This window comes from Chinchilla lanigera, unplaced genomic scaffold (assembly GCF_000276665.1).
Source record: "Chinchilla lanigera isolate Chin_1 unplaced genomic scaffold, ChiLan1.0 scaffold00121, whole genome shotgun sequence".
NCBI classification, from domain to species: Eukaryota; Metazoa; Chordata; class Mammalia; order Rodentia; family Chinchillidae; genus Chinchilla; species Chinchilla lanigera.
In genome coordinates, this window is record NW_004955522.1 from 528,023 (window position 1) to 552,726 (window position 24,704).

A 24,704-nucleotide genomic window follows, 5' to 3' on the forward strand; every position below is an offset into this window, starting at 1 on the left:
GCTCCATCAGCAAAGTGCAATTAAATGGATATAATTTGCCTTTCCTCTGTGCAATGTGAATGAGATTTCAAGTGATCTTATTAACAGAACATTTCCTCCTTCTCCTGAGCTTAGTGATGCTAATCTGGATATTTTTGAGGAATTATGAATAGTTCAGTTATTAACACTGTGGGATTCTCTGCTCAGATAAGAATTTTGTAAAGCAGGGGGCTGGGGATTTAGCTCAGCGGCAAAAGCGCCTGCCTGGCAAGCGCAAGGTCGTGAGTTCGGTTCCCGGTACCGAAGAAAAACCAAAAAAAAAAAAAAAAAAAAAGAATTTTGTAAAGCAATGACTATATTTTCCTTTTAATTAAAATTTACAGTTTACATGTTAATATTTACCAGGCTTCATTTTATGGCTGTGTGTAACGATTCTCCCTTTAAAGAAATTCTAAAATTTGCTTTTTAAGTGAGTCATCTTTACAGCAAATAGTAATTTTTACTTAAGTGGATAAATTTACAGATGAGCAGAGGTGACATGTGGTTATGGGAAGCTCATAAAGGTGTTGAATGAGTAACAGCAGTTTGAGAACCTCTCCTCCTTGTAACCAAATCCAGATCTTGAGTCTGGTTTTGGGACAAGGAAGACTGAAACCAACAAAACAGCGCACGGCAAGCGGTAGGGAATGGCCAAATACATGTTTATGAGAAAGAACAAAAGAGAAGCCCCCCACTAGTCAGAGAAAGGTGTTGCATGAGGCGGATATCATAGACGTCTAGGTCCGTTAGCCTTTTATACAGTTTTCGGTACCAGTGTACAGGATAGAAGGCAGGGACGCTCCTGATTGCAGGTAGAGGCCTTCGCTGTCTGGAAAACAAGCTGTTTCATTGGCATTTGTCTTCCTCCGGTGATTCTTCCATTTGGTTAAGGACCCAATCTTTGTTTCATGCATTTTATGAGGCCCTGATTGTCCCTTGTGGTATGCTAACTCCTTGGGCTGCGACTTTTAGTTCATCTATTCAGGACCTGTATTCTCTCTGCCTAACTCTTCCTATCTCCTGGCCTCGTCATCAGCCTGTGGTCCTCTGGGGAGGAGGGACACATAATGGTCACCTCCCAGAACTAGCAGAGGCTTCTAAAATATAGGTGTTTAGAGCTTCAGCATCAGTGGAGACTGCAGAGGGACTCAAGGAATTAAAATCTTGGGGGAAAGATAAGGTAAGGCAAACAAAGCATAGCGTTGAAAGATAAAACCATATAAATAAATAAATGAACTTTTATTTATCATGTTTTATTCATCATCACATCGTAGCCATAATGTGTTCTGTTCTCTCAATTCCCTAAGCCATTCCTTGAGGGCTGGGGATTTAGTTCACCGGCAAAGCGCCTGCCTGGCAAGCGCAAGGTCATGAGTTCGGTTCCCAGTACCGGAGAAAAACCGAAAAACCAAGCCATTCCTTAAGCACTGCAGCCTGCTGGAGGATCATGTCTCCCTGCGGTTAGCATAAGGAACTTGTTCCAAGAGCACGACTGTGTGTCTTCTCTCCATCCTAAAGAATTTGGGGTTGCAGACTCCAGACACTCTGGTGTTATTGCTCAAGAAATACTATCACCACAGAGACAAACAGTTATGAAGGGGCAAAAATATGACTTAAAAAGTAAGGTAACAAATAATGAAGTATCCTTCGTTGAAGATACGGGCTTATTGGGAATTTATAATCTTCCTGAAGTTCCCAGCTCTGCCCATGTTCCATCATTGTCAAATCATTATTGCCATCTCTATTCGCCTGCATCTCAAGAGTTTGACGGTCCACATGTTGTTGTTTATCTCTGCCGAGATAATGGAAGGCAGTGACAGGAGAACCCCAGTGGGCCTGGGTTTGAATCCTCACCCCATCTCAAGGTGATCATTTGTCCTCGGGCCAAATGCCAGAATCCTTTTTTGTTAACAAAGGGTAATAGTATTTTGCTAATTGGCTGCGAATTAAGTAACATACATGAAAGACTTAGCACGGTACCTGGCACTCATTAACCACTAATGTAGTTGGCTCTGATGAAATTTTATTACCAAAAGATACCTTTCTTCCTGACATCTCTTCCACTTTATATTTTAACCATAATTTATTTTCTCAATAGCAATAATGTCTACAAAATTCCATTGAATATATTTTAGAGATATGCCTAGGACTGTGTGTGTGTGTGTGTGTGTGTGTGTGTGTGTTTGTGTGTGTGTGTGTGTAAGATCACAGGGCTCAGGGAAAATACTTATAATCAGATCAACTGGATTTACTTTGGCTTACTTTTTATTCTTCATGGCTCTAATGATTAAAAAATTGAATAACTTGAGAACTGCTTTTAAGTTTCTCCTTTGTTATTCCCACTTTCCGGTCCCATCTCATCTTTCCCTCCCCCTCTTTGTTTTTGCAAAAAATCTTTTAGCAAAATGCTTTTCAAATAGAAAAAACAATTACGGTATTTTATCTTAGATGATTTCTACAAATGCTGATATGCCTGTTACAGTAGAACAAAATAATTCAGTATCTCCTCAATATGGTAAACATATCATCTGTTCCACCTCAGAATTTAACAGTTTTCTCCTACATAAAGTGGAAGTCATTATTGCATATCTTTTCTCCCCTCTCAATGAAGTTTCTTTCTGAGATTCCTGAGTGAGACTTATACAGTTAAATTACCTATAAAATAACCAACCTCCCATTAACTTGGTGAAGAACGTAACAAGTTTCAAAGGTAAAGAAACAGAATACTTTATTATAAAACTTATAAAATAATTAAATATTACACATATATTTTGACTTTTCTCTATAATCCATGGTTTTATTCAACATTTTTCCTCAGAATTAATATCACTTACTCAGAGAAGCAAGTGAGAACACATAATAGGCTATTAATAAATTAACTTTTCCATAAAATAATAAAATGATAGTTATATAAAGACACAAATAACTTGCCATTTTCCAGAGGGCAAGGATGTGGTGGTGGGAAAGCATTTTTTTCCTCATGATAAAATGGCTGCCACTTAAGGCCAAGCCAAGTAGGTTGAGAAAAGCTCCTAATCATTACTTCTGTGAGATTCAAGAACTTGTGGTTTTAATTACCATGCGGGCAAAGGATGCTGCTAAATTTAACAAACCCACCGTCTGGTGGGTTGTGCTGAGATGGCTCATCTCTGCCTGAATTGAGACATTTTAAAGCAGTAAAATTTGGTTACATTCATCAAAGAAATTGAGGAATAGAGTAGCATTATACAAATATGCCCTTTATAATCACTACTCACAAACTTACAGGAGGACCGTCTTGTAACTTACTTTGGTTTTGGCAAAATAGTGTGGTATTTTTCTAATTGAGGACATTTTTTAGGTCATTAATACCTATCAATGGTTGGCTTCTGATGACTGAAAATATCATTTGAGACCTGTAAAATATTCTTATTCATTGAAGGGTCATGGCAAATTGTGATTTATTAATATTAATGGAGCAAGACAGACAGATTTTCTCTGGCCACTGTTTTTTTTTTTTTCTTAACTAAATCCTAGGGCAAATTTAAACTTCTCAGTTTATAGGAAAAAGCCACAAACAGGCTTTAATTTCTCAGAACGATGGTAATATGTACAAGCCATTATAAATGATGGGTTTGTCTCTTTCAAACACAGTTATTTTGCCATTTAGTTCTTCCTAGATTTTTTTTTTACCAGAAATGAACAAACAAATCACTCATTTTCATTCCCAAAGAGGAGGCCCCAGGCTATTCAGCAAGCACCAAAAGTGATGAGGTTTATATCATGTGAAGGACATCAATCTTTATCTTGTATGAGATTTCCCCCCAACCCAGTGTGAATTTCAATTATACGGTGATCTTAAATAGTTCGTGGTGTTCTCTTCCTTGGAACACTTTTCAAATTGTTAATTTTAGTCTTGGAGACTCTATAAGCAGAATATATTTTCATCAACAACACACACACACTAAATAAACGTAACAGGAAGCTTGCCAGTCCAGCAGCAAGCACAACTGTGAGCACCATTTGTCTTCTGATGTAACTCCTGATTTGGGTGTTCACAGTTCAGGTCAAACTGTAAACTCCGAGCAACAGTCAGGCATCCATCTTTGACTGGTGTTCTATCCATATTTGATTGGACCCGAAGTCTTAAAGGACCTTGAAGTTCAAAGAGAGGGAAAAGGGCCTGTCTCAAAGATGATGAGACACTCAATTTGTCAAATTGACATAGCTCAGTGTGACACATCACTTCTTTTTTGTAACAGTGCAAATCAAAATTTTCTCTTTCTTATTTTTGTAAGTCCGATTTGTCATCGCTTCCCATATTCAAGCACTTCAGAGTACCTCTGCTCCAGAGCACTGATTAGGGAGCCTGACCTCAGCCCATATGCTCCTCAGACCCTGTAGCACCACACAAAGAAAGGGTCACAGTGCTCAGCCTAAGGTCGAAGGGGTCTGGTCCCTCTGGAGGCTGAAAGGTAGGACTCTGATCCTCGACTACTAGGGTGTCACCAAGTTCAGCTCTTCCTTGTGCAGGACTTGCAACACTGTTTTCCATAGAACTTGTGATTGCAGACACCATGCTGAGGAACCAGGTGGCACCAGCTGAAGAAATCTACACAGGATGGATCCTCTAAAAGGAGACAATACATTTAGCATGTTAGCGAGGGATGTGAACCTATGGGACAAAGACTTCGGGGGGAATAAGGCAGGTGCAGGATTAAGATCCCAAAAGGGTCTGTGACCATCAGCAAAATCTAAATAGAGGGAAAATTAGATGTTAAATCACATTCAGTAAGAGATCAATGTTTTATTCTCTCACACAGCCTGCAAACCACCATAGACTTGAGTGGCAGAGGGAAGCACATCAGCAATCCCATAGGGATTTTGTCAAACCATTGGTTCAGATTCAGAAGGTCTAGAGTGGGAGCTGCAGTTCTGTATTTCTGAAAATCATCCAAGGATGCTGCTGGTCAATGGGGAGTTGGGAGCTTAATCTATCAATCACCTGGACATGAGAATGAGCTACAACACTCTGTGAAGGTTTCAATCCATCTCCTCTCCAGTTTGCAAAATGGTGCCTTAATGTCTGCCCTTCCTAATTTCTTTAGCTGCTTAAAGAAGATGAGCTCCGTCATTATCCAGGGGAAGCAGGACAGTGTCCATCTGAGATTCTTAGAAGCTCCTTAGGAGACGAACAATGCATGTGCAATCATATGTAAAATTTTCTTTACGTCAGCATAAGTGCAGAATGTAGGATCTAGGGCCCCATAATTGGCGTATATATTTAAAGGGGATTTTTCGCTTGGAAAATATTTAGGAGCTCTGCATAGTTAGACATTCTCATTCATAACTGGACTTTTCTTCTATTTCTGTCCCTACCCCAGTCTTAACTGCTTCGGACCTTGACCCCACCAAGCTCTCTACAGCCACCTGCTCATTCTTTCACCCTTCAGTGCCTCTCCGTGGTGCTTGGACGGGGCTCTGAGCAATGCTGCTTTTCCTGTTGCTCCCAGTTTGCATCCTCCTTTCACAGTTCGGCACTGCCTGCGGCTCCTTGGAGCTGTGATTCTTCTCCCTCATCTCACAGAGTCCTATGCATCCTTTCCAGACATAGGCCAGTTCATGTCCTTCCCCTGCCTCAAACTCTCCCCTCCCACTGGCATCCAGGGAACACTCATTACAGTGGAGGTCAAGGCCTGAGCATCTGGTTCCCCACCTCCCCAGTCTCCTCTTCCTCTCCTGCACCAAACAGCCATGCTAGACCCTTGCTGACCTCCATGCCAACATGGGCATGTTCTCATTTCTATTTATCTGTAAGACTTTCTATGACTATGCTATAGAGCCAGTGATCAATCTCTGTGGCCTCTTTATTCTATATCCTCCTTTATTTTTCTACATTCATTGACAGTTGTCATATTGATGGTTTACTTATTCTCTGTCCTCTAGGATGTAGAATCCTTGAGAGCAGGGACTTTGTCAAACAGTGCCTATCACAAAATAGTTCCTCAATAAATTTTGATAAGAATAAATTAAGCTGTTTGGTAACTATCATGGCTGCCGTAACAATTCAAACCATGCCAAGCCTCCACTTAGGTATAAAGAGAAGTAGAATTACTATTCTGTTTCCAGACACTCCTGAATCTATTTGAAAGGGAGAGTCTAGAGAATTTGTTGGCAAGTTTAGTAAAGGATACAGGAAGCGGGGAAATCCTAAAAACTGTCAGTAAGATTTTTGAGTATCTGAAAAAATAGTCATGTTCTCTGGAATGGACACTCTTACAGGGATGGGATGGGCACCAGGAACTTGAGTTATAGATACAAGTTCGACATTGAGAAAAAGATTGGCAAAACTGCATCTGTACACTGTCTGGTACCTCAAGCAATTAGCAGGTATCTTAACCAGTTTCTTTTAGATTGTGGAGATTATTCTACTGATAAAATGGTAGTACAGGAAAGTAAATCCCAACTACTAAAAGCATGGTCCTAACCTGTTTTATCAGAACTTGCCCCTCCTAAGATAAGAATGGGGTTTTGCAGGTACATGGCTGTTCATGTAAGCCAGGAAGCAGAAATGAGGTGTTGCAGGATGCTGTCAGCGTACATAGTTTAATTACTAATAGTTGCTTATGTGAGTGTCTACTATAAGTCAAGTGTATAGTAGGTAGGATGACCATGGCGTCCTCCTTCACCTCATATCCTACACGTAAACAAGCAATAGGTACAGTATTATTGGCTCAATCTTCAATCCTTACCCAATTTCTAATCACCCTTGCTAATGGCACCTTCTCCATCTGTCACTGGGATTCTGCAGCCTGCTAAAGGGTAAACAAGTTCCCCTTCTACTACAGGCAGCCTGCTCTCTCAGTGACATAACTGCCAATGACCTTCCCCCAAGTCAGATCCCACAGGTTCATGTACCGCATTGGCTTCCATCCTATGCAGGGTTAAATCTGAACCTATCCATTTGCATAACACCTTGTTCAGTGTACTTCAAGCTTATCAATTTCCTTCACTAGAGTTGTATATTCCTGCCTCCTAGGTGTACACCTGGTGTACCTGTCTCGCTCACTATCATCAACATTCTTTGTAAACTAGTTTTCCTACTTTCTTCTCACCAGTCATTTATTCTTTCTGAATACTGTTTTATCATCTGCTGCTTTATCATCTGCTAATATGTTGGTCTATTTTCATCTAGAAACACCAGAAACCTTTGTCATCAAAGTGCTAAATAAGTATTAGAAATTGAATTACAACAATCCTTCAAGGTAAACATTATTTCCTTGTTTTATAAAAACTTGACCAATGCTGCATAAGTACATACCAGGATATAGATTCCAATCTATTTTCATATTTCAGAGCCCTTGTATCCCAAGATGTGGGATTCCCTGACTATTACCCTTATTTGATGTCACTAGTCTGCAGCCAAAATTTCCCACAGAGGATACAAATAGCTAGGCATAATGCACGATGACAGACAAGGTTGAGTAGTTTCACATAAATATGTATAATGCAAAGTCCCAAGAATGGCAGCCCAATGTGGAGATCCAGTCAAGACCCTTCAGCTAACATCCCACAGTGATAATAGTATAAGATGAAGATCCCTGGACTACCTGTCTGCATCGGAGGGAGCCTGGGGGATGGGAAACCTGCTTGGCTAGAAATTGGGATGGTGCCAACCCTGGCAGGAAGATCTTCTCCAGAGTCCAGTTTGAGTTACTGTAATGGCTGGAATCTTCCGTCTGACTGTAAGTTCCTAGAGGGGGTGGTATCAGAGATGAGTGAATGAACTGAATCTGTGCTTACTGCTGGTTCATATCTCCTAAAAACTCACAGCAAGAAAATGTACCCTAATAAAAGTGGTCTTATCTACCAAGTGATAGTTTAAGCATGTGACCACTCTCCCTATTCTTGGGATGGGAATGGGGAAGAAAATCCCCACCAGTAAACTACAGGACACACTTTTGGCTAATAAGAATATGTGCCTTCTCTTTTTACTCTTCTCATAGAAGCCTTACTCTGCTGAGAGGTACATTCCCATGTTCTCCCTGTGAATCACCCACATTTCTGCAGCACAGGTAGTGCTGACCTCAAATACAGCACTGCTAATACACCACCACTTATATACGGTTGTGGTGTTGTATCTTCCTCCTCCTGTAGCTTAAGAAAAGCATACTGCTGGACTGTATTTTTAATCCCTAAGGAAGTGCCCTGAGCATATATATGAGATGCTATTGACTTTGCTTTGACTGAAACAGAGGACCCCACAGGAATTTACACACCACTTATTCACCCTTTCATGCATGTATTCATTAAAAGCACATGGAGCACCCACTGAAAGGTGAGTGAAACATTATATACTAGGTGGACACAGGACCAGTGGCCTCACTAGCACCTTGGACCTCATAGGCATGTCAACTCTCCTCCGTTATACTCTTTCCCAGGAGGAACTGTTGTGGTTGGCCTCTGTCCTTCCTCAGACAGTTCAAAGGCTGTGTTTTCTCTCAGACTGAGCCTTTGTATGTGGTATAGGTTCCTTGGTGATGGTCTGACTGCAGGATAGAAGTGAGAAATGATTCATGACACAGAGATGGGGAGAGGGTCACAGAGAATGTGACCTGCTGCTCAAAACCATACATCTCTTCCTCATAGAATTCCTGCAGGGTCCACAGAAGATCTAACTTTCAGCAATTGCTACATCACATGTTTTCTTATCTTTGTAATCCTCAGACAACATAAAGAGAAAGAAGGAACATTGATGCCTTGACCCTAAAACCTAGGAAGTAAGTCAACAACGGAGAGATGGGAAGAGATGCAGACAGGGCAGAGCATGTTAATAACAGTCCTGGATTCGGAGTGACCACAAATTGGAAGAAGCAGGGTGAGGGACTGCACAGCCTTAGAAAAGCTGTGCTATTTCCTGGTGTTTGTTGCATTGCTTAAAAATGAGTTGGACTAGTAAAGAGGTGTACAGTTTACTCTGAGAATTGAATTTCCCATGAGTACCCACTGCACTTGAACTGATTTTAAGAAATCATTGAAAGCTGTGCTATTTCCTGGTGTTTGTTGCATTGCTTAAAAATGAGTTGGACTAGTAAAGAGGTGTACAGTTTACTCTGAGAATTGAATTTCCCATGAGTACCCACTGCACTTGAACTGATTTTAAGAAATCATTGAAAGTGCAGTCCCAGTCCTTTATACATTCATTGTAATTGACTGTAACCTGAAGTGTGAGCTCTTTGAGGGCAGTTATTGTTTGTTCTTACATTTCCACTGCTTAGCATAAACTCTGTCACAAGGTCATTACTTTTTCAGGTTTAACAAAATGTCTAATTTTTAAAAAGGGACTTGCAAGATGACCTTTTCCTCACTTTCAAATAATGAATGGCTACAGCATCTTCTAAAATTAAACGTTCCCTTCAGACCCAGGCAAACCCGGTCATTTTGACAGTAATAGCCCTCAAGTTTTTCATAGAGCAAATCTAGGGAGCATCATCCTGCAGACTCAGTCTCTGAGGAGTCATAAAACTGACTGGGGCATGGGGCCCTTTACCTCTCTTTTCAGGAGCTGGACAAAAGTTGGTATTACAGGCTTGGAGCACTGGAGGCTTCTGGCGGAGCAGGCAGTTGGAGGAGGGGCGGCCTTGCTGCACACAGTGGACCGAGCGGGTCTGAATGCCTCCCCCACAGGTCACGGTGCACTGCAGAAGAGAGAAAGAGTGTCAGGGTGCACAGCTGGATGGCATCCTTCCTGAGGTCAGTGATGTCAAATAACAGGCATCTCTTTGACATTACCAAGGTGCTTGCCAATGTGGCTCATTGTCTGGAGCCAGACACAGGTATGTTACATCCACTGTAGCATGTGAGAGCCATTTGATCAGATTAGAAGCATCTTAGGCAAATACTATGTAGCCTGGGAGCAGGTCTCCTGCTCAGTGACTCATGCAGAAGACAGTATCCGGAAGTCACCTTAAGAAGGCAGAAACAAACCCAGACACAGCTAGGGAAGGAAGCACGCTAGTTAAAGAATTCCAGGTAATCTTTGCAGATGCCACGGTGGATAGGGGTAGTTTCAAAACTAGGAGAGAAAAAGAATGATAACCCGAGATGCTGGCATTGCATCTCCAGTGCCCAGCAAAATTCTGAATTAGCAGAGGCGAGTTGGTGCTCCCTAAAAATCAGTGATTTCACCGTCCAATTAAAAAATTAACACTGACAGTCAATATTTAATGTGTCTATCTAGAAAAAAAGTTATCAGGGAAAATAGAGCTTTTCAAATGGATTTGCCTTAACAATTTAGTATTTTTGTTTTTTTTTTTCCATTTTTGGAGCAGCTTCATTATCTGGCCCAGCATGTGGGAAAAGGAAGAAGTAGGTTGGGGTGAAAAGGGTATGAATTTTGGAATTAGCCCAATATTCAAATATAATTGTATGATTGTCCTTAAATCATCATCTGTAATAGGAGAGCTCGTAACACTTCCGGCTTCAGGGGGCACCTGCGCTCTCCCATCGACTCAGCCTGCTTTGTTGCCGCTGTGGCCAGCAACCGAGGCAAACAAGCATGGCTATACTCACAGAAAAGTTTTACTTACAAAAGCGGACACTGCAGAGCTGATTTGGCTTCCTGGAAATTGTTTGCTGACCATGGACATAAGTCTTCTAAGAATCAATTTCCGAATACGTTACATGAGCAGAATTATGGAAACTTGAAACCTGTCACCATATGTATAGCGCCTCGCCAACTGGAAGTATTCAATCATGCTCAGGCCCTTGGTTTCCTTCCTGCCAGTCAACCCTTGAGGAGCTATGCATCGCATGTTGGTAGGAATGTCACAAGGACACCCAGGGGATCTTAGATTCCTGAGGACAAACTGTTCTCCCAATTCAGGGGCATGCACCAGTCCCAGGCCATAGGAACTAAAATTCTACCCATGTTTTCTCAAACATCTGATGAACCCAAAAATTAGGTGGTCTTGGCTTTAACTGCCTAACACTGTGATTCTTATCTGTCTTAGCCTCAAAATAGGGACAACCATACCCACTGAGAGGATTGTTTCAACAAGTAAAGGAGCAAACGCATGCACAAAATGCATGCACTATACCGAACGGAGTGCATAGAAATGGTTTGGAAACATTAGTGTTAGAGTATTGTTCATGATTAAGGACCCAATGAGCAGAGATTATGAGAGTAGCATTTCTAAAATGCTTCTAGGGGTAGTAGCAACATTAGCAGAACGTGACAGGCTTGGTGCTAAATGCTTCTTAGTTATTACCTCATTTGCTTATGGAAAAAAAAAAAAAAAAAACAACGCTCTGTGACATTACTGTTCCAAATTTCCAGATGTGAAAACTAAGGTTTTACAGATTGAATAACCTGCCCAGGGTCACACAGCTGATAGGGGTGGCCAAAGAACACAAGCCCTTCTTTACATTTACACAAGTGTCCAAGCACCAACAGCAATCCTTGGCAGGCTACCTGATTGATTGATTGATTGATTGATTGACTGATTGATTGATTGATGCATCTCACTCAAACATCATTCTCCTAAATCTGCATATACCCTACCTACCTGCTGCCATGGGGATGAGTACCATCCGGCTGCCAAGTTGTACAATGGACAAGCCCTGTGGTTGCATGTTTCTTCCAGATTCAGGTTTGGTTTCTTAATATTGCGGCATCTTCGCTCTGGGAAAGTGATCAGCTTTCCCTCGAGGGTCTTCTCACTGCACTTCATCTCTCTCCTCCTCACGCCCAAGCCACAGGTTGTGGAACACTAGGAGGCAAGAACAGAGGCATAAGCGTCCCCAGTAACACGATCAGCGCTGCCAAAGGATGTGCTGCCACTTCATGTCAGCTATATGCTCAGTGTCACACCACCATGGGCCAGGGAAGCTCAGTGACTTTCCCAAAGTCATGGAGCTCAGCATCACAAAACAAGAAGGAGTCAAGAAAGAGGGAACATCTCAGAGGAGTGCTCATTCAGATGTCAGGGCTACCCCAAGGTCGCTCTGAGGTAGGAGGAATCCGAGCCAATGCAAGAAAAAGGTTCAAGAGACAGCTGAGTGGGAAGAATCACAATTTAACACATATATCTTGGTCACATGACATGCAGGTAAAAGAATCATCTAATGCTGCAGTATGGCTGGAAAAGGAGAACAGGAGGCTGATGAAATAACTATGAGCAAAACATGTCTTTAAAAGTATGTTATACAAAATTGTAGGAGAACGTATAAGGACTTGAAGAAGAGAGTAAATCAAGACATGTGGTATCAATGTCAGTATGTTACATAATAAGGAGTAACAGTGGGCTTCCAACAACTCTCCAAGGCAGGAGGAAGTTGAGCTCCTCTGTAAAGGTGAGGACAGCCAGGCTAGTCCCAGGTCGCACCCACTGTATGGATGGCCAGCTCCACACAGCGTCTGTCCAAACCCATGGATTTTGTCATTAGGTTACAATGTCTTGTACAGAAAATGGATGAGGATAAGAGAGAAGGGCATATTGCTGTATCCCATTCATGATGTGGACCTGTACCTGCTCCATAGGCGGAATAAAAGGGCAGTGCCCGAATGGAGCCAATGGGTGTAGGGATAGAAGCCTCCCCTCTACTCCACCTCACCACCCCATTATTGATATTTCTGTCCTTCTTGGTGTCTGTCTTCCTTACCAGACTGTCAGTGCTATAAGAGAGACCTCACTGGTCCCCATGATATACTCTGGACTTAGGGCCTTTTCTTTTTCTTATATCTGTATATTCAAGCAAGTTTCCCAAGTCTGAGAGACCTAGAAGGCACCATCCTTCTCCCCTCCCTGATAGATGCCTGAAAGTGCAAATCAGGAACTCAAAGACCTGGTTTCTCTCCAACCTTCCTTGCTGCCACAGCCATACAAAGTCCTTCCCTGCCTGGGTTTTGAGTGCTTTGCACTCCTTCCCCTGTTCTCAAATGAAAGTCTGATTATTGCAGGCTTCCTTTCAAATTTCAGATGGTTCCTCCATGTGCAGAGGGGATATTTCTAGCCTGTAATCTGCCACCTTATGATCTGTCTCCAGTAGTTTCCCCTGTCACCTTTTCCTTATGTAAGTTTGCACTCCATGTAAGTAACAACCTTCCTCCAAACCACCTAGGCATGATTCCTGACCCAGAGGCTCATGCTCCTTGGAGTTTCTTCTGATGACGGTCTTTCCTCAAATCTGGCTCTGACTAGCCATGGGCTTTCCCAGAAAATTACCAGCTTTGCCCATTTTGCATACTCGATATGTTCAGTTTTGTATCCCTTTACCCAGGCACAGATCTAGTCAAAAGGTTGTCTGCTGAACAAATTGGAGGTGAACAACCAGCAATTAGAAAGAACCTGGTCCATGTGTGCAACAGAAAGGAGCCTGGTGCATCTGGATAGTGTGATATTATCTGAGAATTAAAAAAAAATAAATTCATACCTCACTCCATGAAGAAGGGACCCAGTGTAGCCGGTTGTTCTTGGGGCACCGTCCGAGCACACAGCCCTCCTGTACCTCGGGTCTGGGGCTGCTGCTGCACCGGCTCTCAGGGAGGGTCTCTGTGGCAGAACTCTTGCACAGGACCTCACGCCGCCTCACTCCACGTCCACAGGTCTTGGAACACTTACAGATAAGAAGAAATGCTATTTGCATGCTGTTTCAGATTATTTTCATCTGGTAAATACTGAGAGCATTTACCAGATGAAATGTTTGCAGAGCACTTTTTAATCATTTGAGTGACATCCCCAATAAAGTTCTCTGAAGCAGGAGAAATCTACCTTCAGACCCAGGAAAGACTGCAGGCTGTCATGATTAGCCTTCACCCTTGCATATGTCCAGTGGCCCCAGTGTCACAGTGGATCTGAAGAGGAGCTATAGACGTCATGAATCAGAGGATGTGTAGTGGATGTGCAGTGGAGCACACATGGCAAAAATTAGAACGGGACACAGTCTACCCATGGGTAAAAGCAGAGCGGGCCTGGGCTGAGAAGGATTACTTTGGTCTCCAGCAAAGGAGAAAGAGAGCAGAAATGTGTGTCCACGACAGGTGCAGCACCAACCATGCTAGACAGATAGTCCTGGAAATGGTCCCAGGGACTTACATTCTTACCCTAGCCACTGTTCTCTCCAGGCACTGTCTGAACTATCAGAGAGAGCAGTTTGTTTGTGAATAAGTTTATGTGCCACAAATGTACATGGTAGACAATTAACTCTCAAGCTCTTACTTTCTTGAGCTTTAGTAGAATTCAGTGCAGTGGATAAGGTAGCAAATGATGGAGACCACTATGAAGGAGCCCTGAGCAGGACTTAAATTAACCAATTGGCTTTGTATGTTTACTTGTGAATCTGTGCAAAGCCTAGGCTGCTTGTCTGGAAGTGGGTGACGGACTCATAATAAGTGAACCTCTGTGAGTCATCAATCCCTACTAAAACCTGTAATGGCAGAAAAAGCCACAAAGGCTCAAAGGATAAGACAAGACCACCGCCAAGAACACCTGGATCCAGTCTCAACTAGATAAAGACTATAGCCTCAGGCATCTCACTCCTCCGTGGATTAAGGATTAACTTAATACCTTACTTGGAGAAGTCCTTGAGTAATTCTGCCCTTCTTAAGTACTCCCCTCCCTTCTTTGGAGAGCCAAATGAATATGGGCCACCCAGAAAAGGTCTTGGTCTTAGCCCTGAGAGTATCTTGAATTCTGTGAGAAGGCTTTGTTCCTCCTGCAGCCTTCAAATCATTCCATTCACCTCTTATTTAGCCTTCATCCTGGAAGACCGTGGACCTGATCAGCCATCAATAACTAAGGGATACTATTAACCCGATAGCAAAGACTCCCCTCACTTAGAGGACTGGCTACACACTTGCCAGGGTCACATTAAAGACAGGCTCCAGGCTTGGGCTTGTCCTCATGGGATGTGTCACCATCTTGGCCTTTGTAGGAAGGACTGTGACTAATGTGGCCTCTCATCAACACACAGCTAGCTGAGGCATGTTTCGCAGCTTGCTTTGAGGACCAATGTGAATTCTCACTCTTTCCATTCATAAGGGAGATGATGAGATCATAATTGGCCCATCCCAGCAGCAAGGCACACGGGATGCTTTCTATGGGAGGTTATGTCTCACAATCCTGTAACCCTTAAGAGACTGCTGCTATCATTCCACTTCACAGAAGAGGCATCAGATCATCAGTACCCAGGCCCCAAGGCCAATCTCACAGCTAAGGAACAGACTAAAGCCAACAAGTCAGGCTGCTGCCAGACCTGGGAAATGAGTGGCTACACACATCATCACTACTGCATAGACATGATTACTTGAAAGAAATTCTCATCTGATGTTTGCAATTATTTTTTGGAATGGCAAAATTTTTAAATCGATTCTAGAAGGAATCAATGTGTTATTGTAACCTGTCTCTAAAGGGACACCAGCTTGTGATAACACCTTCTCAAGGATTTCTTTCATATTAGGCAGGGATAAATTCTCAATAAGGCTTTAGTAATCAAACTGAAAAAAAAAAACACTCAAAATACTTCCATATGAAATTTGAGGTGGACACCATGGACTAGACAAATTCGCGTGAAAGTTGCCAGTCTTGATTTCCTTTCACCTAAGACCACCATACACATTTGACTCAAACAGTCCTTTAAATTGTCCTTTATAAATTATAATTCCCAGCTGCAATACAGAAAAAACAACAGATTCAACACTATATCCTACTTATCCTTACTCTGTGCTATAAGGGAATATATTCTTCCATTTGGAAAAAAACCCTAAGCATTCTCAAAGATACGCTGTCATACTCCTGTCATACTCCTGGTCCTTAACTCCCCTAACGGGTATCGTCATAGCAGGAGTACCAGCCTTCTTGTGACCTCTGCTGGGGCTGTCCTGCACTGCTGACCTTAAGAAAGCAACATCGTCCAGGATATCATATAGTCTGAAGAAAGTAGGGCAGGTGGATGAGCTTTGGCTGTCACCTGGATTCACACTTAGGGTGCTAGAACTCCTGAAGTTTTGGGCTCCTCTGAACTGTGTTTGCCATTTCTGCTCAGCAGAGGTTGGTATGAGATGCGGTGGTACTGCAGGTGGGAAAGCCCTGATATTTACTCCTCCTTGCAGGGAGCACTTCTTGCTTGGTAGGACATTTGCGCCTCTGCACACATGAGATCCAGTAGCTCCCATCTGCCTCCATGCTATTAATACAGACAGCTCAGTTAAGTAGGAATATTAGAGGCAGGTAGATAGGGCTGAGCCCTCGAGGGAGTCAATACAAAAAATGAAAACACATTACAACTACGGCTGGAAGTGCATGTGTTGGAGGCCAGGCCTCAAGATAAAGACAGAAGGACCAGGCCTATATGCCTTCCCCTAAGGGATAACTGGTAACATCCAGACCAATAAAATCTGCCCAGGTGAGAACTTCTACTTTAGAGGGAATTTCTAAATTGTGAATAATGGGGGATTCTATGCCCCTTCCAATTTTATAATGTTACTACTTTCACTGGAAGTTTGTGATAATACCAACTCCATGCCCAGCTCCTCTCTCTATTCATTTCACTCTACTTTATTCTTGTTGTAGCAAGAACTGCACTTCTATATTTATCCTTCATATTTGCATCTTCCCATTTGCCTGGGAGAACTCCGAAGCCAGGGCTGCATCCAGTCCCTTTCTAGCTGCACCCATCAGCTTTGCCCCAGTGGCTCGCACATGAATTTCTGGATTAAGCTCTGGGATAGGGGGCCCTAGACTTCAGGTCTCATAAGAATCACTTAAAAAACAAACACTAGATAAAATGCAGATCCCCAGACCCCGTGTCAACTCAGTGTGATCCTTATAAAGACCAAGAGCTGGGAGCATTTTACCTCCTTTGTCTTACATGGGGGTGGGGATGAGACCAGTTTCAAGTCTCTCCCACTTACCTGAGACCAGGGCCCAGGGCTCCATGCTGGAGGGCAGGCGTGGCTGTTGCAGACCTGAACCTGAGTGGGTGTGCTCACGGGACAAAGAGAATGCAGCACGGCCTCCACCTCCTGGAAAGGCTTCTTCTGAACACACTGGATCTTCCGGCTCTGCTGGCCCCCAGCGCATGACTTGCTGCACGAGCTCCATTCACCGGGCATCCAACTTTTAGTAAAAAAAAAAACCATTCTGAGGGAGGCCAAGACCTTTTATGGTCACTTCTAAAACAGTGACTGCGAATGATGAACCACCTCGTGAAAACCCTAGATCCATTTTAAACCACTAAGGGCAACTGGATCTTTTCTCTGTTGCTCTTTTATAAATTTTGAAACATATGCAAATGTGGTTGAGCTATTAGGAAACACATTTAATCACCACACAGTTTCAGGAAAAACACATTCCGCATTTATTCAAAAATTAGCAGATCAGTTTTTTTCCACAATTATTTGAAAGTTGATGTACATGTGAATGCTCATCAAAACTACTTCTTAGAAGCAATTTTAATTTTCTCTGCCAAAATGGAACTCTTTACTCTGTATAACCAGTAGGCACTAATAAAAAATGTGGGGAAAAGATAACACCAGATATGCCTGTTACACACTGATGTCATAGTAACAGTGCCTAAAGCCAATCTCGGATTACAAACATTCTACCATTCTAGAAAATAAAACCTAATCAAGAAGACCAAATCTCTCTTTACTCTTACAACTTTTTCCTCACAACCTTCATGTGTGAAATTGAAGTTGAGAGAATTATCCACATAGTGTGTAGGATTATTTGTAATCTGAAAACACTTCATAACCCAAACTATCCTGGTTAAAAAGATGATGTCAGATAGAACAATTCCTCATATTTATATAATTATGCGGATCTTATAAGGTGTAAAGAAAATATGGAATAATTAGTTTCAATATCTGCCTATAAAATGGTATAGATTTGAATTTTATACCAAATTCAAATCTCTTTCCTTCATGTGACAAATATGATGAGTTTGTACAAGTATTAGAAAAAAGCCTAAGGCAGACTTTTTATCTAGCATGTGTGCTCTTCCATATTTGAGACTTAGGTAAATTCTCTACCCAACCTCATCTTGCTCCACCCCTACTTCAGAGCCCAGATGCTGCATAGTCCAATTTATCCCTGATTGTTTTTTTCTATATAACATTTTTTGAGCACATCTCACTGCAGCTCAGTTACTTCTGTACGCATTCATCTCCTCCTGTGGTTTCAGGGATGACAAGAATTGTATGGGATTCATCCCAGTTCTCAGCTCAGGGCAGTCAGCAAGTGCTTATGACGTGATTGATACATGTAAAAGTAAGAGTTAACTCAGATCAATTCTTTTGCCCTAAAAGTGCTTCCAGTCTACTCGCTGAACACCCCTTTTAAAAAAGTATACCCCTGGGCAAGAATGATCCCTGACAGGAATCATTATCTTAGCAGAAAATACTGAAGAATACATAAGGAGATAGAAGACAGGGGAAGGGCATGGAACATTCTACCCATGTCACCCTCCACTTTGCAGAGCCTGCAAGGAGCTGTTCTACCTTTAATTAGGAAATTTATTCCGCACAGATTATCCTTTCTATATGGAGGCAGTCATCAGGAAGTATTAGGAGGTTGGCAAGACCTTGGCATACTTCATTATATAGATGTGTCATTATATAAATGTGGTCCCTTTCTTTGGTTGGCAGGAATAACCAAGGATGGGAAGAAGGCTTATGATCAGAAACTATCAGCCTGTCAGTCAGGTATACTGATTGTCCCTACACACACACACACTCACCATCACCACTTCCATCTACAGAGGAGATTACTCCACAAGGGTCAAGAACACTTCTGATAATTATACCCTAGAGCCCTGGAATAGTTCTTAGATCCAGATATTTCTTAGCAAAAGAGGAAGAAGAATCCATAGAATTCTATGGATTCCACCCCCCCCCAATTTCTTTCTCTTCTTTGTGTTTATAATAAAAACTGGTTCCAGATCTTAAGAGAAAAACTGAGTTGACAGTTGTGCTTATGGGACTGGTGGGTAGCTGAAATCCCAAATGATTATGACAGATACACTATTAGTTACAAGAAAAAATCATGTATTTAAAGATTTTGTAACATGATTGCATCACCACAGACCAAACACTACTTATTAAGATGATCTGAAACATCGGCGAATGTGCCACTGCTGTACAAGAAATTCTTTCCATTTATATAAATATATTTGGCAGAAGATAAATCACACAAGAAGAGACTTCAGTTGGCTGGGAGATTACTTAAAGTTAGTGTTCAACAATGGTGTGGCTAAAATGGGTCCAAGAGCAAACCCACTGAGCTCCCCCAAGACCACCACCAGCAGGGGAATTGCTACTTGGCTCATATCTCTTTTTATTTTGTGTCTTGCTACTGTATAATTAGCATTGGGGTTTCATGGTCTACATAATATTATGATTTTTGTGTTCTTGGACAACTTATATAAAAGCTAAGCATACAACCACATGTAAATTTAACTAATATAGGATTGTGTATTATTTAAATATCTGTTTGGTTCGGTTCCGAGAAGTATGTATCCAAAAGTTAAAAAAAAAAAAAGATACCTTCATACCCCAAGTAGGCATTGTCAAAAGTCAAGTGAGTGTCTCATGCAAGTTCATATTTTTCAGTTCACAGAATTCAACCTCCAACCTCCTCCTCCTTTCTGTTTTCCTTTTAGGCACTGTACCTACTTTTGAATCACACCAGAAGTACTGACAGTGGGTCTTTCATTATCTTATACCAACAGTAAAGGCATTGAACATAAATATAAACAGAAAGACATTTCCATTTGACTTACTAGGCTGGGCAGGAGACAGCATTGCATATTTTGGGTTCAGTTGCTGGCTTGGTTCTTATATTGCAGAATGAAGCATTGACTTGAGTATTTTGATCTCGTAAGCAAATGGCCTTTATGTTTATGTAACCTAGTAAGACATCAGAAGATAAAAGTGAAAATTTCAGTTAAACAATTGAATTTGGTTTCCAAGTTTAGCTTCAGATTTATCAATGTTCTGATACTCTATTTAAGATATTAAATTCAAATACTTTCAGAAAATACTGTTTTTTCCCTAATACCAGAGATTGAACCTAAGGCCTACCCACTGAATTATTTTATCCTTTTGTCTGTTTTGAGACAGAGTCTCGCGCTACAGTTCAAATTGGCCTTGAGTTCATTTTGTAGCCCAGGCTAGCCTCAAACTCACAAGGATCCTCCTGCCTCAGCCTCCTGAGTGCTGGGATTACAGGCGTATGGCCCCATGCCTGGCTGAATTATATCCCATCTTTTTTTATCTTTTATTTTGAGACAGTGATATCACCAAGTCTCTAAGTTGCCTAGGCTGGGCTCAAACTTGTGATCTTCACACGTGTACCACCACACCCAGCTGAAAATACTTTTTGATACAGCTGCAACTAATCTGAATTCCATTTATCCCCAAGATAATAGATTTTATATTTTACTAATTTTAGTGTGTAGATTCTTAATTTTCAAGATGAAGATAGACTCTAGTGCCATAAAATGATAAGTACCATTTTTTAAAACTGGAACAACTATAAAGGGAAATATCCCAGCAAGCTTGAGCTCATTTTGCGTACATCTCCTGGAAAATGTTTCCCATAGAAAAACCACTAGGGAATGGTGTGTGGAAATCTAAAGCACCACTTTGCCATGAAGCATTTTATACTTGCACAAAGGTATGATGTACTTCATGCAAAAGGCTGAGCTCTCTGCATATGTGTTGTACCTCTTAGTTAGCATGGTTTTGTACTACTGGTATCTCTCTGCCTTGTTTTGGTATCAGGGGCTTTCATCTGTGTGTGTGTGTGTGTGTGTGTGTGTGTGTGTGAGAACAATTTTATATTTTGAAATCAGAAAAACCGCCTCTCCTGTGACCCACTTACATGGTACTTTTCCTTAAGATGGAGTCTGAGGAATGACACAAGGTCACTCAAGCTATGAGGATTAACACCTATCAAGGTGAGTTCTCACTCAGTCCTCTCCTCAGGTTGAAGTAGTTTGGCTTTTGGGAGGACAGATCAAAACCACACTGGAATTCTCCAGAGTTAATGGTGCATTTCCAGAGAACTTACTCGTTGGACCTTCTCATACGCCTAGGGCACACCAGGGTCTATGTGTCGCATGAAGGAGTTGCTAAATCGAGGCAAGGGGAGAACCCCACAACATACTCCTCCTCTGTTCTCACTTTGCCTGGATTTATTCCCTTGAGTGGAAAATGAATCAAATTTCTCTCCTTCCCAAGGCACTGTGCCCTTCCTGGAATACTAAGAAACCATTGAAAATGTTCTCCAAGAACATTTGAGTTATATAAGAAACTGCTCACAATCTGAGACCAACAAGAAAAGAACCACTGTAATATCTATATTGTGATATCTTTTCAGTAACAATAGTACAGAATGATTTATGGTATGTGTCTGAAACTATCGGACACACGTATTTGTATATGCATAGGAAAAAAAAATAGAACAAAGTATTAATGTTGGCTCTTGCTAATTGAAGGGATTATTTTTCTTCTTTAGAGCATATTGGCTTTCACTATTAATAAAATGCATTACCTATTTATTTATGTGTGTGTGTGTGTGTGTGTGTGTGTAAAGTATTTCCTTGTACTTTGTTAAGTAGCATGTGCATCTAGAGACAGACCTCACAGACTGTCTGTGAGGTCAGAGACAAGAATTCAGAGACCTCTGTGTACCTAGTGGGAGAAGCCCAGTAGGAAGAGTCACTGTCCCCACTCTAACAGGAAATGAGCCACCAATCTTCTTCATGCTTTGGTTTCGTGCCCTGGTAAAGGAAATCTCATTCTTTTTCCCAAAGGGCAAATTGCCAAAGGGCACATGTAAGACGGATGCAACTAAGAATGTGTGACATTTCCAATCCCCAAGTAAAATGCCTTTTTCCTGCGAAGTGGGAATTGTTGGTGTCCCTGCTCAGAGGCTTGCTGGCTTTCCCCAAGGGGATGGACTGATACAATGATACAGTCCCTATGTTCCAGAGTCATCCTCAGGGTGCCCTGGGTGTGTTCTCACTTGTTTTCATCCTTTTGAAGGTCCAATGGGAGGTTTATAATGACATAGTCAGTAGGAGAAACTGAACTATAATCTGAAAATTGTATAGGTACTCAGAGAGACATAACTATGTTTATAAATCTAGAAATAAATGTAGCTTATTGAAGTTTCAGGTATGCAGTGTTTTTGGCTTTGGTGGTACTAGCGATTGAACCTGAGTGACAGCCCCAGCCCTTCCTCATTTTTGATTTTCAGGTAGGGTCTTGCTAAGTTTCCCAGGCTAACCTCAAGCTTGTGATCCTCTGGTCTCAACCTCCAGAGATGTGCAATTATGCTTTGGTTGTGGTTGATTTGAGCTTTGTGAGAACTGATTTCTTGCTACATAGGAAAATCCTTGAATTGTACAATATTTGCTTTTCATAGGGATGGCTCCCCTGAAAAATAGTTCTTTGGTGGCTTATTTATACCATATAATGTTAAAGCACCGTAGAATGAAAGAACCTGTTTTCGAAGAGACAGACTTGGAAGATGGAATCAGGGAAGCAACTACCTCCTCCACAGGAGACGGAGCAGGCTGACTGCACGGTACTCCAGGTGTGGTGCGGCCTTTTTATGGCTGGCTGAGTTCCATTTGCAGCCTTGGGAAGTGCGTACTTCCAAGCTATCCCTGGATTTTTGCCTTGCATCAGAATCTGGATGGTATGAGATAAAAATCAGAGATCAAGGTATGAGTCAGACCCTGGAATTCAAGAAAACTTGCTAAACATTTTAAAGATACCTGCACATCACTTTTATTTTATCCATTCAATTCACTGTTCCCAAGTATGTTTTAAGCTGATTTCAATTTTTCATGACACTTTAAAACACATGTCAAAGCTCCAGTGGTGCAACTGGTTAGCATGCGATACTTATATAAAACACATATGTTAAAGGATCAAAACTGTGATTTAATTAGAAGTTAAAGAGCAGACAGTAATTATTTGCTATGAGCAAGCAATCCTCAATTCTAGATCACACACGTATTCACACGCATTTTACATTAAAATGAAAGATGGCTGTATTGCTGTCCGGTGCTGGGTCTTAACGCTAATTTAAATTTGAAAGCCTGGCATGGGACACACACGTAATAGGTGCAGCTCAGTCTATGCGTATCTATTTTTATGATCTATCCTAGGCCACAATTCATATACTCTGAGCCCAGGGGAAGCACTCCAAAAACCACAGGATACTCCATGTAGAGCTGCCTCTCATGAACTCTAGAAGCCAAATGGGTTTCTACTAAAATTCCTAAAGAGAATATATGTATTAGCTGTGTCCTAGGCTGAACAGGTAAGAAGAAAAGAAATACAGTCAGAATCACAGATTGGTGATGTACGCACCGGAACAGACTAAACCTCAACAAGGCAAGAACTCGGTATAAGTCTGATCCCGTGGAGTCTGACTAGCATGAGAAGGGCAAGCGTGGACTGGGCCTTTCCTGTGTTCTCTCAGAACATTTCTCCAGCAACTACAACGAGGCTGCTTATTTTGTCATTGAAAAAAAAGCCGGGTGGAACATGTACAAGGCCACACATGTGACTGGGGAACGATCTTAAATAAAACCTCCAACAAAAGAGCGCCTCAACAGCGCAATATATCACCTTGATTTTGGTGTGAGGAGACACCTCACTGTTGTCCCTCTTAACTGTTGATGCCCTCTTAACTACTCTTCTTTTTTTCTTTCAAGCTCAAAGCATGAATATAAATAACTGGTTTCCTCCCACTCTGGGTCTTGTGGGAAATTCTTCACCACCAGAACTGGGCAATCATGCCCAAGAGGCGAAGGCTATTGCTAGTTAAAAATAGGAACCCCTGGCTCTATCTCTGTCTGGTGGGAATCTTACCTCAATTAAAGTCGGGTGGGTGGCAGCTGTTCAAGGGCCACCACTAGACTAGACTACTCTTTAGTATTCTACCAAATGGCTTCCACTTTGCTATTAGTTTAAATGTCTCTGGGAATATTATGGCTAACTCTTAAGATTGCATGGTGTGGGTGTCATTTTATAATGATAAATCTTGGGGCCTCCCAGAAATAAGCAAAATGTTAAATCTGTGTTCCATCACACTTCATTCAAAACAAAATCAAAACACCATGAAAGGCAGCACCATTAAAATGGACAAATGTCAATTCTCATCAGTTGCCAATGAAAATTTTTTTGGATTTAACATTCACATATGCTTCTTTTATTTGGTATTCCTACAGTGTTTCTCTTAATGTTTTCAGATGGTTTTACATAAACACTGGCCAAACTAGAATTGTAAGAGCAGTTTCACATTCAGAAGATAATCTCATGCTAACTTAATTTCTCTTTCAATCAAAGCAGTGTCTCAAATATAGCACTATGATTGCTATTTGCTTTGTCTCCCAGAAATGCAGAAGTCTTGTAGGGAGGAAAATAATGCAGTGCATCACATTTATATGTGTGACAATACAAATGGGTACAACACATGAATTACAATGAGCTAAGGGCTGAGTTGGGATGATATTCCACTGCAGGACAGTCACATCACAAACTTAAGTGATGGAGACAGATTTAAGTACAAGTGCTACAGGAAAAGCGAGTGCTTCTGTCCAATTTCTAGAGCCACCCATTCCCCCATTCAAACTACATCTTGATTTCTACTAAATAGGGAAATATATATTCATTACAAGTGCAAAGA

At 41.6% G+C, this 24,704-nt stretch overlaps 1 protein-coding gene across 1 annotated transcript in view; it reads right to left on the reverse strand.

Moving 5' to 3' along the window:
- Positions 1-2,729: 2,729 nt before the first annotated feature.
- Positions 2,730-24,704, reverse strand: part of Adamts18 (ADAM metallopeptidase with thrombospondin type 1 motif, 18) — a gene marked incomplete in the record, with an annotated part of 136,001 nt that continues 114,026 nt past the window's right edge. Inside the window, 7 exon segments of the mRNA XM_013507112.1 lie at positions 2,730-4,627; positions 9,548-9,695; positions 11,565-11,768; positions 13,432-13,614; positions 16,910-17,114; positions 19,777-19,903; positions 22,555-22,696. Coding sequence (XP_013362566.1) covers positions 4,512-4,627; positions 9,548-9,695; positions 11,565-11,768; positions 13,432-13,614; positions 16,910-17,114; positions 19,777-19,903; positions 22,555-22,696 — 1,125 coding nt within the window.